At 43.5% G+C, this 19,431-nt stretch overlaps 3 protein-coding genes across 5 annotated transcripts; 2 read left to right on the forward strand and 1 right to left on the reverse strand.

Annotated features, from left to right (window-relative positions):
* The first annotated feature begins 176 nt into the window (after positions 1-176).
* On the forward strand, positions 177-2,243 carry LOC146272830 (G-protein coupled receptor 84-like). The gene is made up of 2 exons (XM_084705899.1): positions 177-379; positions 795-2,243. Exon 2 carries the CDS (start codon positions 822-824, stop codon positions 2,067-2,069), a length of 1,248 nt encoding a protein of 415 aa, XP_084562025.1. The 5' UTR covers positions 177-379; positions 795-821; the 3' UTR covers positions 2,070-2,243.
* A 5,877-nt stretch (positions 2,244-8,120) lies between these two features.
* LOC146272831 (G-protein coupled receptor 84-like) lies at positions 8,121-10,295 on the forward strand. Its single transcript, XM_084705896.1, has 2 exons — positions 8,121-8,375; positions 8,792-10,295. The coding sequence occupies exons 1-2, from the start codon at positions 8,238-8,240 to the stop codon at positions 10,037-10,039; spliced, it is 1,386 nt and encodes a 461-aa protein (XP_084562022.1). The 5' UTR covers positions 8,121-8,237; the 3' UTR covers positions 10,040-10,295.
* A 52-nt stretch (positions 10,296-10,347) lies between these two features.
* Positions 10,348-19,398, reverse strand: stat2 (signal transducer and activator of transcription 2). Of its 3 annotated transcripts, XM_084705892.1 has the most exons (24): positions 18,983-19,398; positions 18,641-18,772; positions 18,346-18,490; positions 17,982-18,077; positions 17,683-17,775; positions 17,439-17,517; positions 16,989-17,056; positions 16,675-16,826; positions 16,301-16,459; positions 16,037-16,126; positions 15,866-15,925; positions 15,756-15,776; positions 15,498-15,591; positions 15,337-15,384; positions 15,100-15,183; positions 14,806-14,904; positions 14,581-14,716; positions 14,396-14,448; positions 14,206-14,300; positions 13,839-13,978; positions 12,640-12,828; positions 12,468-12,522; positions 12,137-12,207; positions 10,348-11,520 (listed from the first exon to the last, which is right to left on the reverse strand). In XM_084705892.1, the coding sequence occupies exons 2-24, from the start codon at positions 18,769-18,771 to the stop codon at positions 11,399-11,401; spliced, it is 2,280 nt and encodes a 759-aa protein (XP_084562018.1). In that variant the 5' UTR covers position 18,772; positions 18,983-19,398; the 3' UTR covers positions 10,348-11,398. The 3 variants fall into 3 exon arrangements, with proteins under 3 accessions (XP_084562018.1, XP_084562020.1, XP_084562021.1); XM_084705894.1 differs by lacking the exon at positions 12,137-12,207; XM_084705895.1 differs by lacking the exon at positions 18,983-19,398 and having other exon boundaries at positions 18,346-18,444; positions 18,641-18,764.
* Between the last annotated feature and the right edge of the window lie 33 nt (positions 19,399-19,431).

Genomic DNA, 19,431 nt, shown 5'->3' on the forward strand with positions numbered 1-19,431 from the left:
GACTCTCACTTTCTTGCGTCAGATCAATTCCTATTGCAAAAGTCACACCATTGGCATGCAACATTTGAGCAATACGTAAAACCCCACTCCTTTTGCGCACCACAAAGAAGAGTGGGTAAGCTCTTGTAAGCATAAAAGGAACCAGCAGATACATATTATACTGTACATAAGGAAGTGCAGACAGAGCAAACAAGCTCAGATCCAAAAACATTCAGTTCAACTTATACAAGGCAAGAACACAGAGGGACTCTATTGCCAATCAAGACAGAACTCAACAAGACCTCAAGACACAAAACAGCCCAAGACTCTTCAGCCTGAAGCCATAGAGAGCTGCAGCTTACGAGCAACTTCATCAAATGAGATATACTTCCACAATCAGGTACACATTTATTATTCTGGCTTCTCTGTTTTTATATAAATGTGTATGATTGTGACTCAAAGGTTTAGTACTGTATACTGTGGTTTACAACTGTTGTATTGATAGAGTTCTTGTTTTGTTTTTAAATAAATCTTTATTGGACAGTGACAGTATGAAGGGAGAGCATTGTAGCAGCCTGTTAAGAGTAAGCCTACTGCAATATGCACCCACTTGTGGGTTTGCCCAATGGGATGTGACTTGTCCTGTAGAACAAGGACTTCTCATTTTCAGTTAGCGAACAGTGAGGTGGCAATTATAGACAATCAATGTTTTGGTCATAAGTGTTAAGTGAAAAGGGGAACAAATCCCTAACTGAGTGCATAACTGTGCTTCCTTTTTAAGACTACTGACGATGATTTGCTCTGTTCTTTTGTAGTTGGATGTCCGGACCTTCACACAGAAGATGCTAAACATTACAAATGACTCCTTCTCCTGTTATGATCCCTCAGTGGAGGGCTACCGCTACTTTGGCGTGCTGTGGGGGTCCTTTGTGTCAGTTGTCGGCACAGTGGGCAACATACTGACTATCCTGGTCTTCGCCTCAGACTTGCGACTAAGGACTCGCTTTAATGTGTTGATCGTCAACCTGGCAGTGGCTGACATCCTGTACTGCACCTTGCTACAGCCTGTGTCCATCGACTCCTACCTGCACCTCCACTGGAGGGGCGGCCCCTTGTGGTGCAGGATCTTTGGCCTCCTCCTTTTCCTTTCAAACTCCGTCTCCATCCTCACTCTGTGTCTGATAGCAGTGAGCCGATACCTGCTGGTTGCTAGAAGGCCCGTGTTTGAACGTGTGTTCTCTAGACGAGGCCTTGCCCTCCTTCTTCCCTCCACCTGGGCCCTGGGTTTGGCCAGCTTTGGCCCACTCTGGTCCGTCTATGTGTTCGTCCCACAGGTGTGCACATGCAGTTTTCACCGCACCAGAGGACGTCCTTACTCCACCATACTGCTCTTCTTCTACTTCTTCATCGGCCTGGGCTGTGTTGGCTTCTTCTACCTGCTCATCTACCGACGAGTCCGGGTGGCAGCTAAAGCACTGGTCAAGTACAGGTTCAGCAGACGCTCATCCAGGAAGAAGCCTCCCCTCACAGAGGCACAGGGGACAGAAGGGGACAGCGGTCTAGGGAGTGGTGTGGCCACACATAGCTGTGAGATCAGCAGCCAGGGGGAACTAGCCCATAACATGAGTGGAGACAGAGAAGAGGAGCATACTGGGATATCCTCCTCCTCTCACACAACTACCCAGGGCTCTGCTCGTGCATCACATTCAGCTGACCCTACAGGGGGAGAGGAGCCCCCCCCTGCCCTCACCCCTGCACCACCCCCACCCATCATGGCTACACCAACTCCCTCTGCTGTCCAGCCCTCCTCCTCTTCAGAAGAGGATGGAGAGTTCAAACGTGTGACCCGGATGTGTTTCACTGTGTTTCTGTGTTTTGTTTTCTGTTTTGTCCCTTTTCTGCTCCTGAACATGGCAGACAAGCAGGGTCGAGCCCCCCAGGCCCTCCACATGTTCTGTGCCAACCTGACCTGGCTGAACAGTTGCATCAACCCCATTCTCTACGCTGCCATGAACCGTCAGTTTGGCCAGGCCTACAAAGCTCTGCTTACCAGGGCTGCCAGCCCTCTCAGAAGTCTCTGGACACTCTAGCTACATCCTGGGTTCCCTTTTCCAGCTAATCTACTGCAGCTCACCACCAGAAGTTAGTCAAATTAACCTCACCTTTCCAGCTCTGAAACAAAAGTAATTTGTTGTTACATATCATGATCCTTGTTTTTTTTTCAATAAACTTGATTAAGCCACAATGGTTTAAGCTTTAACCAATAGCCTAATAATAGGGTAATGAATCTGAGTAAGCCATGTAGGCCTCCACCACTGTTATTACAACATAATATCCGCCCATGCTTGTTAACTGGCTGAGGAAATTATCAAAGAAAGCTTCAAACTCAAAATACATTTAAATGTACCTACCTTCAACATCATAAAGGCTAGCATTTATTTGAAGAAGCAACTTTTCTTTCTTTGACAAGTTTGTTGGATACTGGCGTTTCACTTTGTAATTTCGTATCTTTTTATATTCTTCAGGATCCATTTTGTGAACGATGTCTGATCCTAACAGTAGTTTCTTGACTCATAATCACCAGATAATAGCCTCTAACTTAAGACGTCAGATAACGTGACCATGGAGAATTGTAATTTTATTAGGAGATTATGAGAATAAATATAGCCGAAATAAATGTAAGCATCGAGTTCAGTCACAATGGTGACCAAAAACACAGAACATAACACAAAAGGATGGCAGGACAGACCCTTTGCATGTTAGGGAGGGGGTACACAGTGATAAACGGCCTGATATAATGTGTATTCCCTCTGTAACTCATATGGTAGACAGGTGAACAAAGTGGTTAATTGAAAAGCCATATTAAACTAAATTAAAACACAGATTTACATTTATGCATTTAGCAGACGCTTTATCCAAAGCGACTTCCAAGAGAGAGCTTTACAAAAGAGCATAGATCACTGATCATGACAACAAGGTAGTCTCAAACATTGCAAGCAGCCAAAACATGAAGCAGACATTGTGAAAAACTAAACAAGTGCCAAAGGAAGACCCATAAGAGCATGCAGTTATACAAGTTAGAAATGAAAACAAAATGAACCCCAATAAGTACAAGACTATACCTGTAGAAGAACAATCAACAGTAAAATATTTCACAGCGAGTACACGTTTACAAGAGTTAACTTCGTTATAACTAGCCTACAAGAGCAACACAAGTCTCTCAATAAGAGTCATTGTGTTCCTGGAGGAAACTAACATCAGGTCCAGCCAAGCATTCCTAAGTGCCGTTGTACTCCCGGAGCAGGTGCGTCTTGAGCCTTTTCTTGAAGGTGGGGAGACAGTCAGTGTCCCTGATGGAAGTGGGGAGCTGGTTCCACCATTGGGGGTGTAGGGCTGTTTTGGCAGCCCCTTTGTCACTGGTCACCCAGACACTCGTCTGGGACAGTTGTTGATTTGCATTAATGCTAAAATGACAATCACACCTTGATGACACACCTCTGGAGAGGTGGTCTCAACAGTTGAAGAGGAAGGTGGACAGAGGAAGACTCTGAAATTATCATTAAAGGTTGTGTTCTTGAAAATAAGGTTCTAAACAGCTTTAAATGTAATGTTTGATCTTATTTTGTGTGTAACATTCTAGTAATAATTTTAACACTGTAACATGTACATGTACAGGGTTTACAGAGTTTGTGCCTGCAGCAGACCAACATGTGTTTAACATATTCCCTTGTCTTGCAAGGGCACCACTTTGTCTACTGCAGTCTTGATTAATGATCCAATTTGAATGTGTATGCGTTCGACAACTTTTCTGTCACATGACCGGTGTCCCCATTTTAGTCAGGTTTGGGTGTATATAGGAAGAAGTTTTTACCAATCACTTGGAGTTCTGTTTACGATACAGCTCCGGTGCGTTAGGCGCCTAGTCCTCATTGTGAATACCTTCGTTAACCATTGCTCTGAAGGTATGTTTTGTACTTGATGATATTTCATTGTCATTGTATTGATTATCTTGCTATTTAGATAATAAACTATTAATGTGTGCATTTTAAAGTACTTGTTCTCCTTGAAACGTATCTATCAAGCTACGGCGGTGAAAAACTTTGATCTAGTCTGGTTGATGCCGCTAACTGATTATAAACATAGACTTTTGGAGTAGGTTTTAACTTAAGGCCTCTGAGTCACTTACAGTGGATCTCCACGCTCCGAAGGAATTTACCGGAGCCTCTGAGTGATCGATTACACATCCTACTAGGTCTACTATGGTTAAAATCCATATTATAGTAGAGATAAACGACTGTTTAGTGAACACGCATACTTAAGGGTCGGTGCTCTGATCAAGCAGACGATTTTTACCTACGTCAGAGTTTCATGTCATTAACTGTTTAGCGCTCCAGGTTACAGGTAACGCACTTGTGCACATTGTCAAAAATTGGAGTCAGATATTAACGAGTCAATTATCTCCCCGAGAATCTAACCAAAGGTGAATTGTGGTTCCCAAGCCAGGGACAAACACCAAGCGCGTCTCTGGCCTTTCGATTCACAGCCTACAGGGGGCCAGGCAGGAGAAGAGCTTGTGTTGGGACCGGGCGGTCTTGAGCGGTGGGACCACCAGGCGGTTGTCTGAAGAAGACCGTAGGTGAGGTCTTGAATCTGATACGTGCGTTGATGGGTAGCCAGTGGAGAGAGATGAGGAGCGGGGTAACATGGGAGCGTCTGGGTAGATTGTAGACCAGGCGGGCCGCCGCATTCTGAATCCTCTGAAGAGGGCGGGTTGCACATGCTGGGAGACCAGCGAGCAGCGAGTTGCAGTGGTCCAACTTGGAGAGGACCAGTGCTTGGGCTAGCAGCTGGGTGGAGTGCAAGTATCTCCTGATCTTCCAGATGTTGTAGAGGGTGAATCTACACGACCGGGACACTGCAGCAATGTGGGCCGTGAGGGAGAGCTCGTCATCCATGGTAACCCCAAGGTTCCTGGCAGAGGATGAGGGGGTCACCATCGCAGATCCCAGGGTGATTGACAGATCGTGGGAGATGGAGGGTTTAGCCGGGATGATGAGAAGTTCTGTTTTGGCGAGGTTCAGCTGGAGGTTGTGCTCGGTCATCCAGGCGGAGATGTCTGTGAGGCAGGCCTCAATCCTAGCTGAGATCCCCGGATCAGTCGGGGGAACGACAGGTACAGCTGCGTGGTAGGAGAAGCCATGGGAGGTGATGATTGGTCCAAGAAGGTGGTGTACAGAGTGAAGAGGAGGGGTCCAAGGACGGTGCCCTGTGGGACACCAGTGTAGAGCTGGCGAGGACCTGACAGTTTGCCTCCCCAGGGGACCTGGTAGGATCTTCCCGACAGGTAGGATGAGATCCACTGGAGTGCAGTGCCAGTGATGCCCATCTCAGAAAGTCTGGAGAGCAGGATCTGGTGGTTAACCGTATCAAACGCTGTAGAAAGGTCCAGCAGAATGATGATGGATGACCCGGAAGCCGCTCTGGCAGACTGGAGGGCAGTGGTGACTGAAAGGAGGGCAGTCTCTGTGGAGTGGCCAGTCTTGAAGTCCGATTGGTTGGGGTCAAGCAGGTTGTTCTGGGAGAGAAAGTTTGACAGTTGGTTAGATACAGCACGTTCAATTGTTTTTGAAAAGAAGGGTAACAATGATACCGGTCTGTAGTTCTGGAGGACGGCAGGGTTAAGGGAGGGTTTTTTGAGTAGAGGGGTAACTCTGGCCTATTTGAAGGCAGAGGGAAAGGTGCCGGAGGTAAGAGAGGAGTTTAGGACATGGAGAAGAAAAGTTATGATGGAGGGGGAGGTGGTTTGAAAGAGAGGGGAGGGGATAGGATCAAGGGGACAGGAGGTGGGGCCATGAGAGAGAATGAGGTCAGGGAGCTCTACCTCGGACAAGGGAAAGAAAGAGTTTAGACATTAAGTTGGGTCAGTCATGGAGGGTGAGAGGGAAGGAAAGTTGGGTTTAGGGAACCGACTGCTAATGTCGACGACTTTAGGGGAGTCGTCTGCTGTCAGGGTGGAGGGAGGGGGTGGGGGAGGTGGGTTAAGAAGGGTGGAGAAGGTAGAAAAAAGTTTGTGGGGGTTTGAAGCAGAGTTAATTTTGTTCAGAAAGTAGAGGGTTTTAGCACCAGTTATGTGAGAAGAGAAGGATTTAAGGAGGGAGTGATACTTATCAAGGTCCAGACCGTCTTTGGACAAATCACATTAGAAGCCAGGGAGGGAAAGGTTAGCAAAGACGCGGCATCCTTGTCAGACCACACCAGCAGAGAATGGACAGATGGAGGTAGCCTAGATTAAAAGGAAAAAGTATTGTTCATAAATCTGCATGTGATGTCGAGTCACATAGATAGGCCTATCAGTCAGCCTAGTAGCTAAGATGCATGGCAATATGGATCTTTGGAAAAAACTGTCGATTAATCCACAATATTAAACGATGCATTAAACAATTCACACGTCGCTGGAATTGTCTAAATAGACATTTGTTTAATGTAACAGACAAATAAACTTATTTATGTAGATAAATGAGTCCCCTGTTACTATGGAAAACCCTGTCGAGTCTTCCACGTCGCTATTTGGTTCAATTTAAGAGGTGAATTCGAAGTGCAGCAGTTAAACTGTACGTTAGAGTGTACGTGCATCCCGCGGCCAGGGGATACAAATCCTGGCGGGGATAAGTGCCTTGGCACGACACTGGTCACAGCAGACAATGACGCGTCGGTGTTGAATTTGAATTCTAAATTTGCATTCTAAATTTGCATTCTACATTAATTCTAAAAACTTTAGCCCCTTAGTATTAGTTAGACTTTGTATCTTTAGTATAGTTAGATTTGTACACCACTTATTTAAGATTCCTATATGTCAAATGTATGCACCTTCCTGCCAAAATAAATTCCTTGTCTGTGCGAACTTTCATGGCAAATAAAACCCTTTCTGATTCTGATAAGTGTAGTAGTGACCATCACGGTGTGTCAGGGTTCTGGGCCCTTCATGTTTGCTAGCAGCGTGGCTAGCACTCCTTTGCCTTTTTGCCATGGATTCCACACACAAGGGAAACAGAGTTCCCAGTGGTTCTAATCGATTTCCGAGTGGGACAGTAGGAGAGGGGATTCAGGAAGAGTTTCTGCCTCGCTTTTTCTGCTGTTTATCCTTGGTGCTAGTCCCTGTGTGCTAGTCCAATCTCCAATGAAGGTAGAAGCGGCGCTAGGCCTCTTTGGTTTGGTGCCAGGAGCAGGCCATGACTCATCTGGTCCACTGGCTGGTGAAAGAATATTTAAATATGTAAAAACAGCATATAACTGTACATAAGGAAGTGCAGACACAACAAACAAGCTCAGATCAAAGAACATTCAGATCTACTTACACAAGGCAAGAACACAGAGGGTCTTTATTGCCAATCAAGACAGAACTCAACAAGACCTCATTCAATAAAGACAACACAGTCCAAGACTCTTCAGCCTGAAACCATAGGAAGCTGCAGCTTACTAGCAAATTCATCAAACATAAATGAGACATACATCCACAATCAGGTAGAAATGCTATAAATTTGTATGACTGTGACCCAAAGGGTTAGTACTGTACACTGTGGTTTACAACTGTTGTATTGATGGGTTCTTGTTTTGTTTTTTAAATACATCTTTATTGGAAAGTGACAGCATGAAGGGAGAGCGTTGTAGCAGGTATCAAGTGAAAAAACGGCCTGATGTGGATCCCCTTTTGCTAGAAAAGAGCAGCCACCTCTATATGACCTCAGGTTGTTCATTGTGACCAAACGAACATAGAAAATCTCCAATGAAGGTATAAGCGGTGCTAGGCCTCTTTGGTTTGGTTCCGAGAGCAGGCCATGATGACTCATCTGGTCCACTGGCCTATATGTTGGTGGAAAGAATATTTAAATATGTCAGACATCCCAAGTCTCCTGGAAGTTCTGGAAGTCTTCCGTGTTGTAATAGCGGCTCCCTGATGGCAGCAAATTCTATAAAATATCCCTGAAATATATATATTTTTGGTTTTAAAGCGAGCAAGAGACAGTTCAATGGTCATTTCTGGTAGACAGGCTCTGGAAAAGAGAGAGCGAGTGACAGACGTGGTGAGAGAGTGACACAGCGCACGTCCTGATTTAGCTTCCGTGGGGGGGGGGGGGGGCTGTACCTAGCTGGTGAAACCACATCCCTGAAATGAGTTTTTGCAGGTTGGGATGTCTGATATGTAAAAACAGCATAACTGTACATAAGGAAGTGCAGACAGAACAAACAAGCTCAGTTCAATGAACATTCAGTTCAACGTATACATGGCAAGAACACAGAGGGTTTTTATTGCCAATCAAGACAGAACTCAACAAGACCTCAAGACACAACACAGCTTACGAGCAACTTCATCAAATGAGATATACATCCTCAATCAGGTACACATTTACTATTCTGGATTCTCTGTTTAGAGACAGGTTTTTACTATGCTATACATTTGTATGATTGTGACCCAAAGGGTTAGTACTGTACACTGTGGTTTACAACTGTTGTATTGATAGAGTTCTTGTTTAGTTTTTAAATAAATCTTTATTGGACAGTGACTGTATGAAGGGAGAGGGTTATAGCATAACTACCTGTTAAGATTAGGCTTACCGCAATATGTGCCACTTGTGGGCCTGCCCTATAGGATATGACATATTCTGTAGACCAAGGACTTCTCATTTTCAGTAAGCGAACAGTGAGGTGGCAATTTGAAAAGTTTCCTGTTGTCAGAAGTGGTAAGTGAAAAGGGGAACAAATACTGTGCTTCCTTTTTAAGACCACTGATGACGATTGCTCTGTTCTTTTGTAGTTGGATGTCCGGACCTTCACACAGAAGATGCTAAACATTACAAATGACTCCTTCTCCTGTTATGATCCCTCAGTGGAGGGCTACCGCTACTTTGGCGTGCTGTGGGGGTCCTTTGTGTCAGTTGTCGGCACAGTGGGCAACATACTGACTATCCTGGTCTTCGCCTCAGACTTGCGACTAAGGACTCGCTTTAATGTGTTGATCGTCAACCTGGCAGTGGCTGACATCCTGTACTGCACCTTGCTACAGCCTGTTTCCATCGACTCCTACCTGCACCTCCACTGGAGGGGCGGCCCCTTGTGGTGCAGGATCTTTGGCCTCCTCGTCTGCCTCTCAAAATCCGTCTCCATCCTCACTCTGTGTCTGATAGCAGTGAGTCGATACCTGCTGGTTGCTAGAAGGCCCGTGTTTGAACGTGTGTTCTCTAGACGAGGCCTTGCCCTCCTTCTTCCCTCCACCTGGGCCCTGACATTGGCCAGCTTTGGTCCATTCTGGTCTGTCTATGATTTTGTACCACAGGTGTGCACATGCAGTTTTCACCGCACCAGAGGGCGTCCTTACACCACCATACTGCTCGTCTTCTACTTCTTCATCGGCCTGGGCTGTGTTGGCTTCTTCTACCTGCTCATCTACCGGCGAGTCCGGGTGGCAGCTAAAGCACTGGTCAAGTACAGGTTCAGCAGACGCTCATCCAGGAAGAAGCCTCCCCTCACAGAGGCACAGGGGACAGAAGGGGACAGCGGTGTGAGATCAGCAGCCAGGGGGGAACTAGCCCATAACATGAGTGGAGACAGAGAAGAGGAGCATACTGGGATATCCTCCTCCTCTCACACAACTACCCAGGGCTCTGCTCGTGCATCACATTCAGCTGACCCTACAGGGGGAGAGGAGCCCCCCCCTGCCCTCACCCCTGCACCACCCCCACCCATCATGGCTACACCAACTCCCTCTGCTGTCCAGCCCTCCTCCTCTTCAGAAGAGGATGGAGAGTTCAAACGTGTGACCCGGATGTGTTTCACTGTGTTTCTGTGTTTTGTTTTCTGTTTTGTCCCTTTTCTGCTCCTGAACATGGCAGACAAGCAGGGTCGAGCCCCCCAGGCCCTCCACATGTTCTGCGACAACCTGACCTGGCTGAACAGTTGCATCAACCCCATTCTCTACGCTGCCATGAACCGTCAGTTTGGCCAGGCCTACAAAGCTCTGCTTACCAGGGCTGCCAGCCCTCTCAGAAGTCTCTGGACACACTAGCTACATCCTGGGTTCCCTTTTCCAGCTAATCTACTGCAGCTCACCACCAGAAGTTAGTCAAATTAACCTTACCTTCCCAGCTCTGAAACAAAAGTAATTTGTTGTTACATATCCTTATCCCAATTACATCAGGCAGTCACATGTATCATAAAAAATGTGTTGTGCAGTGATATGCTTGAAGGCAGCATTAAATCTGAACTTAATGTGCCACCACTTAGAGTGGTACAGAGTCATAAAGACATGAAGGAAGCTGTAACACTGTCCTGATACAAATTCATGTGTGTTTCATGACATATCTTGTCTATGAATAATATTAAACATTTTATTTTTAATACATCAATAATATTCAATATCAAGGCTCCAAATCAGCTAATGTGTGAAGTCCACATTGATGACTCAACAGAGAGTATTATTACCATATTTCCTGCACATGGGATAATCTGTTTTACACAATAATGGTCTGATTTCCTCACAGAGGAACTTCTGAATTTGTTACGGTTACAATGGGCAAGTTTAGACATGCTTTGAATGAACGATATTGAGAAACAGATCATGGTGAGTCACAAGCAATGACTGAGGTGACGTGATTCACAAAACTGCTCTACGCAGGTATATGTACATCAGATGTTACTAAACTGTTATCTGCCATGCGAAAATGAATGAGATGTATTGTAAGCTTGAGGCAACATAAACCACGTCACCACTCCTACATGTGTGAGAGACTTATCGTCATCAGTCACCAAAGACAGCGCATACATATAATTATGAGTACAGGTTTAAGTATATCATAATTGCCTTGCTAAAGTAAGATTTCAGGTACTAATTGTGACAACTATGTTTGAGCAGACAAGCAAACAACATAAAAAACAGTATTCTGTTGTACAGTTTTGCACAAACTAAAGTACAAGAAAAAAAAGTGTCCCCATCAGCCACTAGTGCAAAGAAACAAAGAGCAATCTTGGGGGGTTCTGATGAGAGGAGCCATGTTCCTGTGTGCGTCACTGGACCACCATGTGTTCCTTTTCAGATGCCTCGAAGAATCAAAGTATTCTCGTTAAAACTATGGCATTGTCTTGTTTATAGCTTCTAGTTTAACTAGCAGGCTGCAACTGAGGAGGAGTAGCATTCAATGTGTTCTCTAGATCAAATGTACAGGTGAACGTAGGTTTCAACTGTATGCTCAGATATAATTTGTTTTCAACAAATTATGAATAAGTATACATAACGTTACATAGTTGGGTTAAACATGGTCAGTTGTCAGAGCTGTGGTCTATAGGGTTTGGTTGGTGCTTCCACAGAATTGCAGATGGGTGCGAGTGAAACCAGGCAGTGCTAAATCCAGAAACATCTGCAAATTGGTCAGGTAGTTAGAAACAAAGTGGGGTCAATGAAGATCTCGTTGAATTCCAAATCCACATTTTCATCGATATGTGTGGAATTACAGTCAATCCAGGAGCATAAGAGGGGGTCCAAAGCGGGGACTGAGGAACAAAATGAAGGAGATTAGAAATCTTTATTATTTATATGCTTTCTAATAGATTTATACTTTTTTGATGCATGTTATCAGCATTCAAACAATTGAGTTGAATCTACATAGGTGGTGAAAATGAACAGCTGTGATTAACCAAAGCCAAGTCTGCTACAACATGTAGCAAGACATCTCACAGTCATGCATGAGGCACAAAAGAAAAGAGTAAGTTAGGGTTAGGGCTAACCCTAAACTTAATGATAACAAAACTGATTAGTTGATTACTTATTTTGGATATTTAGTAAGTTAGTTGCACTCAGTACCCTTAGTGACAGTGTTTTGGCCACAAACAGGGTTATCATCATAAAGCAGTGTTTTGGTTAGTAATAATCACCTAGTTTCACGTAAAAAATTAAACTCTGACAGACTTGACAATACAGTAGATATGACAGTCAGGCATGAAGATCCAGACCACTAACTACACAATGTGAAAAAAAGAGATAAACCCAGAAAGCCCAAACAGATGACATTGGCAGCCCCATATAGACCCTGCGGGGAGGTGCACAAGCACTGGTTTGATTGGGTTTCAGACTGTGAGGTCCAGCACGGCGAGGCGAACCATGACTCACCGGACACTGGTTCAAAGCCTTCACCATTTGTCATGTCTGAACTGGCCGGCGACATAGGGCCCAGTGTATTCCTACAATGACCAATGATGAACAGCCATTACAAGCAGCATCTTAACTGACTGATGACAGAGTAAAAGGAGTAGAACACATCTACTTCCTTGGAGACAATGTACCGGTATTCCGATTTGAAGCTATTAGAACCTGTTATGGCAATGTCAATCGTAAGACTGGGGGTGGAAGAATTATTACAGTTGGAATTCCATAAATCTTTCAATGACTCTAATGCTGAAGTTGAACAAATAAGAAATAAACAGAAAAAAATTATACTCACTCCCTTGAGACGAAAACCAGTCTGGTTTTGATGTACTTTAAGTATGGACTGTCAGCTGAAAAATGAATGGTTTTAAGATTAATTTGGGTTATATTCATCACTCTTTGTTTATCCGTTTTATTACAAAACAACCTCAATGTCTAACCCTTACAGTACCACCCAAAATCCTCACCTCCACTCTTCACTGTGTAATATTTCTCAAATGCCTTGTCTTTGGGGGTGTTTGGGTAGAGGTAGAGTAAAGGACTTTCTGGAACATTCTCAGGTATCTGGATCTGGAAGTTCCTGATGATCTCATGGAAGGGAATCTGGTTGAGGTCAACCTTGGTGAAGGGCTGCACTGAATGGACAGTTGGCTCCCCTGATAAGAAAGAAGGATCCCAAGAGAATATGAGGAGAACGAAGTGACAAAACAAGTGACTATAGTAAAACCACAGTAGAAATTGTGATTAGGACAGCGGTAAAAGTGGTTAGTTGCTGGAAAAAATGCATACATCTGGTGCACTTTGAGATGAAAACTGGGCAGTAAAACTGATCAGCATTTGTTTAATTATTGACAATCACCTCATGTAGGCATACCCATTTTTTTTTTTTTTTTTTTGGAGCTTTAGGTTCAAGGACATAACTGATCATGGATCAAGGTCTACATGGCGAACGGAATTTGACACGTCAGGTTTCTACGGTGGTATTAACCTTTGGTATTTTTCTGTTGGCACTAACAGGTAAATAACGTTTCAACCAAAGCCTTCATTCTTGACCAATGTAGGCTAGTGGGATAAATTGTGAAAACATGAAAAGCAGGGACATTTAACCTGTACATCATGTATTCACAGAAATATAGTTGTACACTGTCAAAAGATTTGTAATTTGGAGCAAAACTGAGTGGATTATTTAGATCATTCAAGAGATTTCAATTCTGTTATTAGCATCATGACTATGTAGGCTATAGCTTGCCTGATTGTATTATGTTTATTCCTTTGGCTAGAGCTGACATGCTGAGCAAAAGGACTTGTAGATCTATCCGATATTTGTTGACCTTTTGGGCTTGATTTGCTGCTGCGCAGTCATTGTGACAGCTGACTAGATTGCAGACTAATTCATCTTTTCTAAATGCTTCCAGGTTGGATACCATACATTTATCTCATAACAAAGTGTAACTGTAAATGTAATATTGTGTTCTTAACTAAATGATCCTTTGCATTTAAAAAAATGAATACAAAATATGTTCACGGTAAAGTGTAGAGGCATACTTTCGCCAGTGGATAAGGACCACCTTTTCAGTTAAACATACAATTTTATATTACAACTATACAAGAATGCAATACAATATATATTTACTGACCATTGATGTATAATATTGTACATGCTCACCAGTAGGGGAGTAGTCCACCCAGGAGAAGGTGATGCCTCCATCTTTGATGCTCTCACTGAAGCGCAGAAGGAATGTGCCTCTCTGTTTCTTCTTCAGCAGGGACTTCCCTTTGCCTTTACTCACAAAACCCATAATGGAGCTGCACAGGACACATCAACAAAGATGTATGCAAGTCTTTTGGATAAAAGTATCTATTCAATCAATACATACTTTTCACAACTGTGCCATTAAATATTGGTCCCAGGTTCAAGTAAAAACGGTCAAATGTATACTTCTATGCGTGTGCATTGACGAGTCGAAATATTAGCCCACTGTACTCTTCCTAAGGATTGCAGACAGTAAAAAGTAGAAAGTTAACAAATGTACCCGTCTTTCCAAATGTTCTCCAGGTGGTTCTTCACCATTCCCAGGATCCCATCAAACCAAACCCAGAATGTGAAGCTTGTGTCAGGAACATTCTCCTGCAACACAGGACGTTAGCATTAAAAACTGACTGGATTGTTCGTAAGGCATTAAAGTAGTTTGTATGTGTATTGTACAGAAGCTAAATTCTCACCTTGCTAAACTTGGCCCATGAGATTTTGCATGCTTCATAGCTTTCCTGTTTTCCTAATGTAACAAAAAATATTAAACAACAATAATTCAACAACTGTACTCTGTAAATATCCTTAGCAAAACACTTCCACATAGTGATGACAGTATTATTGTATTAGGTAATGTTGTTGAGGGCGGTGTTTGTACCAAAAAGTTTTTGTGCAAGCATGTCCAGCTGAGAAGAGTTTAGGCCTCGTTTGGTAGCAGACAGGAACTGCCAGCTCAACATTTCGCCAAACTTGGACCAAGGGGCAACAGGACAATTTGCAAAAAACAGGACGTTCTAAAATCAAGAAGAGATAATACAATTACCATCTTGGTTTCTGACAAGGTTTGAGGACATCTTATTCTGACCTACAGATGATGTCTCACCTTTACGTTTTCACTCAACATATTGAACCAGAGGACAGAGGCCCAGGCACTCTGCTGCTGGCTGGAGTTGGAGATGATGACCACAGGAAGAGACCAGGTCTATGGGAGGCAAAAGGACAACAGACACTGGTTTAAGCCCAACTTAGCTTGTGTTTAAAATATATGCTGTAACGTAAACCCTTCCTCAAATGGATGATTATTTAAGAACATTTACATAAATGTAATTTCTCACACACACACAACTGTAGGTCAAATGCACTACCAGCCAATAATAGAGCAGAGAATATGACCCACCTCCAGAGACACGGAGAAGTCTGCCAGGTAAAAAACAGTGTCAAAGTAGATCATATGCATCTCCTCTGTAACACTGAGAGACAACTGGGAAATAAGAGGAACAGAGACTATAAAGACACACACACACAAGCCTAAACACACACATCTCCACACATGGCAAGTAATGAGAAAATATTTGGATACAACTGTGTTTTTGGTTTCTGAGTTGACAACTAAGATTAAGTAATTGAAACTCACATCAGTAATACCCTTGCCTCCTCCACCTGACTTCTGCTCCTTAAGAGTCTGCATACACACACAAACACAGTTCAAAAAATGGATCAAACAACCTCTGGGCAAGCATAACTAACTGCAAACTTCTCTGGTCACCATTTGATACCTGTTTGTATGTCACATACCAGATGTCTGAAGTCTGCCACCATACCCCCATTCATGCTTTCAGCCATGTTCAAGGCTTTACTGCAGGTCCCCAGAACATTAAATCGTCTATAGCTGCAGGCACAACACATAGAAGCAGAATGTGACCATTTTTGCATTTACTACAAAAAAATGATTTTTGTACAGGCTCTTCCTTATTATGACATTCACAGTTTTCTCTGTGACAACACACATTAGCCTCTCACAACATTCTTAGGATTGTGTAAACAACTACTTACCCTTTAACCTGAGGGGCCTCCCTAATCGGAGAAAAGAGGATATACACAGTTCAGTATGATGACCACTAGAGGGAAACATAATCAATTCAGTAGTAAAGATTCCAACATACTTGTCCATGGACACTGTCACCTTCATGGCATGGTTCATCTCAGGAAACTTGACAAGAATTCTGCAGAAGAAAGTTCATTATAAAGTAAACCAGGTATGAACTCATAAGAGACATATAGTGCACCTAAGGTAGGGTCCATAGCTGTAAAGCAACTTTAACTGAGGTACTGACCTGGTCTTGACAGAGAACTGGACATTAGTGCGCAGAACCAAGGGGCCTTTACCCTGCGGCATTGACGGCTGAGTCTCCACCACAAAGGAACTTAAAAATACACAGTGCAATCCATCTATACAATATACTACATACACACCACACTAAGGTTTGTATGTACAGTATGTAGTGGTAGTGCGTGTTTAGTATGTATGTATGTATGTATGTATGTATGTATGTATGTATGTATGTATGTGTGAGCATGTCTATGTGTGAAGTGAATACCTTTTGATGAGAGATGTGAGCAGGTCATCCACCCTAGTCTGCAACAAAGGTTTCTGAGCAATCAAAGGGTCGTTCTGGTAAGTCATCTTCCCCATCAACTCATCCAGCTTCTTGAGGAACTTTCGTACTTGGAATAGACAGGTCGTCTCTGCCGTGAACCTACACAGGTGTTAGAAGTCAAATACAGTAAGTCACAGTGAGGTCACAGAACACAGCTGTCAGTAGGTGAGGAGTTTCCATGGATGTTGAAAATGTACAATTCCAGAACATGGTGTTTCTACTAATAGCATACCCACTTCCTCAGTCCCCACTACAACACTAGATGTGTGTTTGTGTCTGTGTGTGTGTGGGCCGTCTGTCTGGGATGTGTGTACCATTTTTCCAGCTGCTCAAGGCTGGTGTCTTCTGGGGCTCCTATACAGGCCCTCTGCTGCCTTAACTGCCACCCCTTTAGCTCATCGTTCACCAGGACATTCAGAAGATCCTTAGCAACATCCAACAGCTCCCCCAGGCCGGCCAACATGTTCTGAGGGAGGGAAGAAAGGAGGCAGACATGTAAGGAGGAGGGACAATAGGATACAGGACAGAGAGTAGAGGGTCAGGTTGACATTATACATGTATCTCCATAGAATTTCAATGACGTAGCATGGGATGGAAACATATTGATGGAATATGAGTCCTCTTCTACCTTTCTTGAGAAATCCAGCCTGTTAAGAAGATTCTGCAGTATCTTCTTATCTGCCTCAGCTGGACTAGCTGCATGAAAACATACATTCGGTCTTTAATACCCATCCTGACACTGATGCACCTACAACTGGAGCCCAAAACACCAGGCCACTTTGAGGGTCAAACACATTTGGGAAGAATTCAAGAGCCATCTGCTGCCAGGTCTACAACACCCAACATCAGTGCCCAACATCCCTAATGCTCTTGGGGCTGAATGGGCACAAATCCCCCAAGACACCCTCCAGAATCCTGTTGACAACTGACAGCGCTCCCAGAGGAGTGACAACTGTTATAGCCGCAAAGGGGCCAACTCAATATTAATAACCATGGTTTTGGAATGGGATGTCCAACAAGATCATATAGGTGTCAAGTGTCCACATATTTTTCACCATCGATGTGTGTGAGAGCTCACCTTCCATTTCGTGAGTCTTAAATTTGAAATCAAATTCATCTTGCTGTTCTTCCAGACATTTCACTGTGTGGTCCATGCACTGCATTTTAAGAAATTGAAAAAATAAATATCATTAAATCACTTATAAAGGGTTGTAAATGTTTGGATAAACACCACTACAGGAAATGAAATGCTAAAGTAACATGTTATATGTGTTATTGTTTTATTCAAGATAAACACTGGTTTTACTATGAAGGCAACTCACCTCTACTTTATTTTTGAGTATGTCCACCTTACGCTGCACATTCCTTTGGATGTCAATCTCCATTGGGTTCTGCTGGACCTGGATCAGGCTCACCTGTGAAGAAGAGGATGATGATGAAGAGGAAGGTGGTGAACAGAGAACGTAGATGTTGACATTTATAATAACTATTTTTCTGTCGTTAAAATGTTCCCATTTCCAAGAAGGCTTAAAAAAAACATACCGGGGAAGAAGGAGAAGATAGTCATGTTTTAATGCTATGAACAACCTGTTTATTCATGGCAGGCCAGTATGTATCTTACCTGCTCTGCCAGCTCAGCATTATCCAGAATCTCTTTCTCCTTGGCCAGGAACCAGAGAATGACATTGGCCAGATTGCAAGGATGTTCCTGATATCGCTGTGGACGAGAAGTGGACCAGGTGACATTAGCAATAATGTATATTTTGTATTTTTTCTGTTTTAGTTTTGTTCCATCTAAACCAATGATAACTGCTTCTCCAGCTGCTCTGAATAACACAAATATACAACCCTCATCATTCTCTACAGACATTGGTTCTTAACAAGGAATTAGCAATACTTTTATGAGCTGAGGGCTGTTCTGCCATGCCCACTGCTCTTCAAGACTTCCCAGATGCACCTGGGCTTGGGGTGGAGCTGGCACAGACCTGGAAGTGGTGTTTATGGCGTCTGATGTTATGCTGCTGTAGGAAGTCGTCTTCCTGGACAAAGCGACTGTGCTGAATATCCAGTTCTTCCATCAGTACCTGGAACAACACCATGGCTCTGTCATAATCTTGTGATGCAGTCTCCCTATGAGAAAGAAATTCTCAAGTTAACAATCTGTAAAATTATGAACTTCAATAGCCATTAGCGTCGTTAGCATGATTAGCCATTACAGCAGTGTTGTGTGCAGAAAAGAAAATGTGAATGCGAGTCTAAAGCCATAAAATGCTGCCTCACCAATCCTGCGTCTCTATCCAGGAAGCCAGGTAATGTCGTAAGTCCATGGGAAGGTTGTCTCCATCATACAGGTCATCTACTTGCTTACGGTAAACAGAGTCCAGCGTATTGAGCCTCGCCCACAGTGCCATTCTGGTCCGACGAGAGAGAGAAACGGAGAACCAACTTTACATAATCAAAGTATTCATCCAATGTCGCCAAAAGCAAGGGAGGCTCATAAAATCAATAGAGAGACGATTTCGATACTGTCATTTCCCAGCCAGGTCTACGTTAGTGTCTAAGTAACACTTCTTGCATTCAATTTAGCGTGCAATGTATAAATGATCTCAAACTTCCACTCACCAGGTGTTGTTATTTTTATGTTGTTATAATATCTTGCTCGTCAACGGTTTTAATGTTAATTTCCGACAAAATACGGGACGTTGAATAATAGTTTATAACACAGTTGTCGACAAAACAAATTCGAGGCCGACTTCCGAAGCAAGTCCGTTTCACGCGAATGTTGTGTTCCCCCCTCCGAATGTAACAGCACCGTATCTACGTTCCATTGGCTAATTAAGTATTCCCTCCTCTCTGACATTAAACGTTTTATGAGAGCATGTCCTCTGGTTATCAATACGCCACTTCTGTATGTCAGGTGGAGTCCGGACCCAGGTTTTCCGTTTAACTCATTACAGCAAACGGATTGGTGAATCCTCGCACTGTCATGTAGGTCTGATTGGTCAAACGAATGCGTCAATCTATTTGTAGAGGGGGTGAACATTGATGCAACAGCAAAATAGAAACCTAAG

The sequence above is a fragment of the Hypomesus nipponensis genome, chromosome 9, assembly GCF_054491055.1.
Source record: "Hypomesus nipponensis isolate SF chromosome 9, ASM5449105v1, whole genome shotgun sequence".
Lineage (NCBI taxonomy): Eukaryota > Metazoa > Chordata > Actinopteri > Osmeriformes > Osmeridae > Hypomesus > Hypomesus nipponensis.